The sequence below is a fragment of the Talpa europaea genome, assembly GCF_964194135.1.
Source record: "Talpa europaea genome assembly, chromosome: 11".
NCBI classification, from domain to species: Eukaryota; Metazoa; Chordata; class Mammalia; order Eulipotyphla; family Talpidae; genus Talpa; species Talpa europaea.
The window spans coordinates 33,767,364-33,774,814 of record NC_140078.1 but is presented as its reverse complement, the minus strand read 5'-3'; the positions used below and the strand labels follow the sequence as shown (position 1 = coordinate 33,774,814).

Sequence of the window (7,451 nt, the reverse complement as noted above, 5' to 3'; positions counted from 1 at the left end):
CATGGTAGAGCAGCTGGTTAGGGTGAGACGCAGCCAGCCCCAGGGGTACTGTTGAGGGTCCTTTCACAGTGCCACATTAGAAGCAACTAGTTGGTCTCAATGAGTTAGCAAATGTATTTCATGTCTAAAGAATTTGGGACTTCACTTATTTTTGTTCCTGAATCCTTACCCCCTAGGAACAGAAGAAAAGCCACCCAAAGGACCCTTGAGATGGGTCAGTGAGTAGTCAGCCAGCCAAACCTGGGAGTGGTGCCCAAACCTCTGGGTGGCTACAGGCTTCCTTCTCTTGTGGGCGTGTATGAGGGAGAGGAAAAGGTTCACCTTTTTGCTTGACACTCTGAACATACTTGCAGTAGTACCTGGTGGCACAACAGGTTAAGACACAACCTATGAAGCTATCCCAGCCACTGCAGCACAAGTTTGATCCCCGGCCAGGGAGCTACCCACATGGTGCATCAGATTTCTCCTTACTCACTCGCTGCTCCCCTCAGCAGTGTGTTTCAGTCGATCTGCCTGTTCTGTTCCCCACTCTGTCTCTGGTGAATCCTCTCACCACCACCACCACCCCCCCACCTCTGGCCTGTACCCCAGCTCTTGTATGCATAAATAAATAAATCTTTAAAAAAATAATAAAAAAGGGCCTCCCCAGTGGCGCAGCAGTTGAGCGCTGGGTTGCGAAGCTGCCTGCAGCCTCTGCAGTGCCGGTTTGATCCCTGGCTGCTCCCCGGCCACTGGAGGAGGGTCCCACATGGTGCATAGACCTCTCCTGCCTCCCGCTGCTCCCCTCAGCAGGGTACTTCGGTCCTTCTGCCTGCTCTGCTCCCTGCTCTGGCTCTGGTGAATTCTCTCACCCTCCCGCACTTCTGACTGTACCCAGTGCTTGCATAAACAAACAAACAAACAAATAAATAAATAAATCTTAAAAAATAAATAAATGAAACATCTTTAATAAATAAATAAATAAATAAAAATTCATGTTTCTTAAAAGTTTCTGGAAGGCCTCCCCGGTGGTGCAGTGGTTGTGAGCTGGGCTGCGAAGCTGCCCACAGCCTCTGCAGCACCGGTTTGATCCCCGGCCACGGGAGAGGGTCCCACATGGCGCAACAGACCTCTCCTGCCACGCCCGCTGCTCCCCTCAGCAGTGTATTTCGTCAGTCTGCCTTTTCTGTTCCCCGCTCTGTCTCTGGTGAATCCTCTCACCCTCCCGCGTTTCTGACTGTACCCAGTGCTTGTATAAATAAAAATAAATAAATCTTTAAAAAAAAAGTTTCTGGAATTGATACAATGTAGGTCTTTGTGGTCAGACCATATAGGATATGGGTGGGCACCCATCTGGTCTCATTCTTTTCCCTTTTGGGGAAAACCCTTAGGGAAATTCCAGCTGGGGCTAATTTTATGGGGGTTTCAGAAGCAAAGCACCCAGAATGTTAAACTTGAGCACAGTTGGTAAGCAGCAAGCATTGGCTTTGTTGTCCCTGGGAATCAGGGATTTCTTCATGATGTTTCTGCCCCATCAGGCTGACTACAGAATAGGAAGGCTGTCTGTCACTTAGATTTCTCTGCTGCTCCAGTGATAAGATCTTATAGTCTTAAAAAATCTTAGTATATTACTACTTGAGACTAGGGTGTTTCATTTTTCTGTGAAAGAATTCTTTCAAAGATAGTCTAACTCAGAAATTAGTGGTGAGGATATTATTTCTTTTTAGAGCAACCTGTTCTACCGAAGTTGGGAAGACACATTTATGCTCCTTTCAAACATGGAGTTGCATGAGCTGCAGAGGAAAAATATCCACCAAAGTTTGCTTTTCTCAATTTTGTGCTTCCAGTGGGGCTCTACTTTCGTATTCCATGTTTGTGAGTAAGAAGCAAAGCTAACTTTTCAACCTTGGCTTTCCCCCCCACCCCCAAAGATTTATTTATTTATGCATACAAGAGCTGGGGTATAGGCCAGAGGTACGGGAGGGTAAGAGGATTCACCAGAGACAGAGTGGGGAACATAACAGGCAGATTGACTGAAATACACTGCTGAGGAGAGCAGTGGGCGAGTCAGGAGAGGTCTGCTGCGCCACGTGGGTAGCTGTCTAGCCGGCCGGGGATCAAATTTGTGCTGTAGAGACTGCAGATAGCTTCATAGGTTGCGTCTTAGCCCCTTCTCGCCACCGGGGAGGCCCTCACCTTTGGCTTTTGTGCCATCACCAGGAGGCTACCCAATGCCTACAGCACTTGCTGAGGAACAGACTGCCTTGTGACTCCACAGCTCCACCAGAGACATCCCGGAACACATCTTTGGGAACTCATCTGGGCCTTGGAGAGCCTTGGCCAGGGTAACCAGGCCCCTGTAGATCTGCTGCCTCCGGAGAAGGGGTGTATTTCAGAGGATTGTTGTCATCTGAATAGACTGAACATAGTTTTAGTTGGTGGATGCCCACCAAGATAGAGAGGTTGACCATAGAATGTTTCAGGCCTTCTTGTCTCTGCCCTCGCAATCACTGGGAGCTCTCCAGGGCTCAGCAGGCTAGTTCCTTTTCAACAGCTAGCTATTGAATGTTCCTGAAAGGCAGATTTGGGAGCGCTTCTCATGGCTGTCATACATGAGGGAACCTGACAGGGGGATCACATAGTCAATACCCGAGGCCAGAGGTCAAAATCCACTTGTTCAGCATTTGAAGACTTCATGAGCCCATGTCAGACTTTGCAGAGTTATGGCCTGCAAACCACGGGACAGTAGTTTAGGGGAAATGTTACTGCTGCAGCTGGCTGGTGTTACTTCTGTGGAAAGCATGTGCTATGAAGTGTTTGTCATGAGTTTATTAAGCCCTTTTCCTGCAAGGGTTTCATTAAAAAGGCACAGTGAATTCATGTGCTTGTTCTGCATTAGCAGTGACTTTTCTGAGAACATAATGCTAAGACCTTTAAAACAATTTCTTTTCTCAGTCCCTTTAAAATGCACTGAGGTCAAGATTTGGATTTCATGATTATTTAGAAATTTCCACTCTTTCCCTTCATTCCTACTCAAAAAAGGAGCCTTAACTTCTAAGTCATTGATAAGCCTGGACCCAGCCTATCATTTTGCCCAGAGATTTTAGGGGGTAATCATTCACCTTTCTCCCTTCACTTCCCCTTCCACTTGCCCTTACTCTCCTTATGCTAGTGTTTGGTTCGCTAATTCCATTGTTCATCCTCTTTAGTGCGGTGAGGCTTTTTTTCACTCTGTAGTTTAACGCATTGAGAATGTAATAAAGCATCAAAATTAGTTGCTAAAAGTTGAGTGTATCCAAATAAACATCTTACAGTTCCTCACTGAAGAACCAGGAAGGTGTGGACCTGGCTGCTGCTGACCCTTTGGACTTTGGTCCGTTGAGGTGGGCAGGGGTGCTTCATCCTCTTAGAGTGTGTCATCACACTAAGGGTCCCCTCCTCAGGCAAGAATTTGTCCTGGTGATACCACCCTCCTCTTCCTCACAGTCTGTGGATGTAAAATTCTAACCTGAAGTCTTTGCCTTGGTGGAGTTCCTAAGACTGATGCTTCCTGTTTCCCAGTGTGCAGGCAGCAGGTTCTTTCCATAACTCTTCAGTAGCTATCCCTGGCAAAAAGCCAGTTTTCTCACCAAGTCCTCTATCACGTCGTAGCATTGTAAGGCAAAGGTTGGCTTCTTTGGATAGTTGTGTTTATCAGCACTGGGAAAGAGGGAATCAGCAGGATAGAGAAGTCATATCAGGGGCCTGCTGGCCATAATGAATGTGGCCAAAAAACTGCAGATGTGTTTGGTTTGGCTCATGGCATTTTCAAAATCAATCAGTTTCACATTGAGAAAAAAGATTTTTGGCCTAACACGAAAAAGTAAAAGATCCTTCAGTATGCTCATATTGCTATATCAATCATGTATGCCTGGGGAACATCTGCTTCCTAATTTAGTGGGGCATTTTTACCACAGTCTTGACCATTCCCCATTGTCTCACACCTGTCCGTGCTTGTGCTCATGTGTGTCTTTAGCCTCTGCGGTGGATTGAATTGGGATAGTGGGTTGTATATATTCCAGTTACAGACCTATGCTTTGCCATCTCTCTATTGCTTTGTATGACCTGGCTTAAATATGGATTGTTCACATCTTGTGTAAAAATTATTAACTTCTAAAGAGGCACAGGTAAGAATGCATGATATCTGAGTTTGCCTGGGTTTGTTTTGCCTTCACTTTATTAGTCTGAGGAATTGGTGAGGCCCTAAGTTTGATGGAGGGGGTGAGGATAGAAATTATCAGAAGCCTAAATTTCTACAAAACATAATCTACATGTATGTTTTGGCAGGTGAAATAAAAGCACGCCAGGATGGATATTTACGACACTCAAACCTTGGGAGTTGTGGTCTTTGGTGGATTCATGGTTGTTTCTGCCATTGGCATCTTCCTGGTGTCTACCTTCTCCATGAAGGAGACATCGTATGAGGAAGCCCTAGCCAACCAGCGCAAGGAGATGGCAAAAACTCACCACCAGAAAGTAGAAAAGAAAAAGAAGGAGAAGACAGTGGAAAAGAAAGGAAAGACCAAGAAAAAGGAAGAGAAACCAAATGGGAAGATACCTGATCATGAGTCAACCCCCAACGTGACCATCCTCCTCAAAGACGCAGTGCGGGTACCTGCCGCAGCTGTGGCTCCAACCCAAGTCCAGCCCTCTGCGGTCATCGCCCCTGTAGCCCCAGTACCAGCCATGCCCCAAGAGAAGCTGGCCTCTTCCCCTAAAGACAAGAAGAAGAAGGAGAAAAAAGTGGCAAAGGTGGAACCAGCAGTCAGTTCTGTAGTAAATTCCATCCAGGTTCTTGCCTCCAAAGCTGCCATCTTGGAAACCGCTCCCAAGGAAGTACCTATGGTGGTTGTGCCCCCAGTGGGTGCCAAGGGTACCCCAGCCATTGCACAAGGCAGAAAGGCAGATGGTGCCCAGAACCAGGGCAAAAAGGCAGAGGCTGCCCAAAACCAGGGCAAAAAGGCAGAGGGAGCCCAGAATCAGGGCAAAAAGGGAGAAGGAGGCCAGAATCAGGGCAAAAAGGCAGAGGGAACTCCCAACCAGGGCAAAAAAGCAGAGGGGACCCAGAACCAGGGCAAAAAGGCAGAGGCTGCCCAAAACCAGGGCAAAAAGGCAGAGGGGGCCCAGAATCAAGGGAAAAAGACAGAGGGGGCCCAGAATCAGGGTAAAAAAGTAGAGGGGGCCCAGAACCAGGGCAAAAAGGCAGAGGCTGCCCAGAACCAGGGCAAAAAGGCAGAGGGGACCCCCAACCAGGGCAAAAAGGCAGATGGGGGTCAGAACCAGGGCAAAAAGGCAGAGGGGACCCCCAACCAGGGCAAAAAGGCAGAGGCTGCCCAGAACCAGGGCAAAAAGGCAGAGGGGACCCCCAACCAGGGCAAAAAGGCAGATGGGGGTCAGAACCAGGGCAAAAAGGCAGAGGGGACCCCCAACCAGGGCAAAAAAGCAGAGGGGGGCCAGAACCAGGGCAAAAAGGGAGAAGGGACACAGAACCAGGGCAAAAAGGCAGAGGGGGCCCAGAACCAGGGCAAAAAAGTAGAGGGGGCCCAGAACCAGGGTAAAAAGGCAGAGGGGAGCCCTAACCAGGGCAAAAAGTCAGAGGGGGGCCAGAGCCAGGGTAAAAAGGCAGAGGGAGCCCAGAACCAGGGTAAAAAGGCAGAGGGAGCCCAGAACCAGGGTAAAAAGGCAGAGGGAGCCCAGAACCAGGGTAAAAAAGTAGAGGGGGCCCAGAACCAGGGCAAAAAGGCAGAGGCTGCCCAGAACCAGGGTAAAAAAGTAGACGGGGCCCAGAACCAGGGCAAAAAGGCAGAGGGGCCCCAGAACCAAGGCAAAAAGGCGGAGGGTGCCCAGAACCAGGGCAAAAAAGTAGAGGGAGCCCAGAACCAAGGCAAAAAGGCAGAGGGGAGCCCTAACCAGGGCAAAAAGGCGGAGGGGGGCCAGAGCCAGGGCAAAAAGGCAGAGGGGGGACAGAACCAGGGCAAAAAGGCAGAGGGGGGACAGAACCAAGGCAAAAAGGCAGAGGGAGCCCAGAACCAAGGCAAAAAGGCAGAGGGGGGTCAGAACCAGGGCAAAAAGGCAGAGGGGGGTCAGAACCAGGGCAAAAAGGCTGATTCAGTTGCTAATCAAGGAACAAAGGCAGAGGGGGCCCAGAACCAGGGCAAAAAAACAGAGAAGGCCTCCAATCAAGGCAAAAAGGCAGAGGGAACCCCAAACCAGGGCAAAAAGTCAGAAGGATCCCCCAACCAGGGCAAAAAGGATGCATCTGCCAATCAGGGTAAAAAGGCAGAATCAGCTCCTAACCAGGGCAAAAATGCAGATGTGATCCAGAGCCAGGAGGCACCAAAGCAAGTGGCTTCTGCAAAGAAGAAGTCTGGTTCAAAGAAGAAAGGAGGTGACCCTGGTGAGTTAACGTGATTTCTTTATGAACTTGGAAGAAAAGCTATCTTTCGTGGATTTTCTTTGAGGAAGCCATCTGTATCAGTTAGCAGTTGCCTCAAGGCTGTGTAACAAATAAGCCAGACTGCTGCTCACAGCAGCAGTCACTCTGGCTTGTGCTTCTGTTGAACTGACGGAGCTGTGTGGTCTCAGTTTGGTGAGTCTACACTGCACTTGAACCAGGATTGGCTCCTTGATACATACAGGTCGAGCATAGGTCTGTCACACCTGTGTTCATTTCTGGGCCCAGAATGAGGCTTCTGATACGCAAGGGCAGAGTTTTGTGGTTATGGGTGAGCTATACAGGGCACAGTTCACCAACCCCCTATTGGCCAGAGCAAGTCATATGACTGAGCCTGTGTTGAGGAGTCAGAAGTCCACTGTCTACAGTGGGAGGGACTACAGAGTGACCTGGGAAAGGTGTGAGTACAAGGAGAGGTGAGGGATTATGAGCAATAGTTCTACCCACCCCACAGTCTGGAGCAGGTCCGTGTCTTGGCAGGTCTTATTTAAACATCTGATTGCTTTCCATTGGCCTGTTCTGTGTTATTCCCTCACCTGGTACTTTAGCATAGCTTTACTGGTTTCTTTGTTTTTAAGGAGCAGCAGTATCCACACTCCTCCACCCTCCTCCCCAGTTTCCCTCTTCCCTGTCCCCACCCCAATTATTTAATGGACTATATAGAACATGAATTTTCCGTTATCTTCATGGTGCATAGTACTATAGAATTTGGGCCAGTGAGTTCCTCTTCCATGGTTACTGCTCAACCAGCAGTCGTGTGGTCTTTTTTTTTTTTCTTTTTTTACTAAGTTTTTATATAGTTATTAGTTGATTTGGAGAGTTAGTTGCATTTACCTTTCAAGATATCTTAAGGGTTCTGAAAGTTTGTGTCTGGTCACTCATGGCCTTATGTTTTCTGTTGGATTTCCCTCTCTTGCCCCTTTGTGAAGCTGTATTAGGTTTCCTCTTGCCCCCAACTTTTTTGGGGGTGGGGGAGGCA

The 7,451-nt window shown here is 48.5% G+C and overlaps 1 protein-coding gene across 3 annotated transcripts in view; it reads left to right on the top strand.

Moving 5' to 3' along the window:
* Positions 1-4,271: 4,271 nt before the first annotated feature.
* RRBP1 (ribosome binding protein 1) overlaps positions 4,272-7,451 on the top strand; it is a gene marked incomplete at its 3' end in the record, with an annotated part of 41,940 nt that continues 38,760 nt past the window's right edge. For 2 of the 3 annotated variants that reach the window (XM_084246934.1, XM_084246933.1), the window contains exon 1: positions 4,272-6,415. In XM_084246934.1, the coding sequence (XP_084103060.1) occupies positions 4,327-6,415 (2,089 nt within the window). In that variant the 5' untranslated portion in view covers positions 4,272-4,326. The remainder of the gene's footprint in view (positions 6,416-7,451) is intronic. The other variant, XM_084246935.1, reaches the window with a different exon arrangement.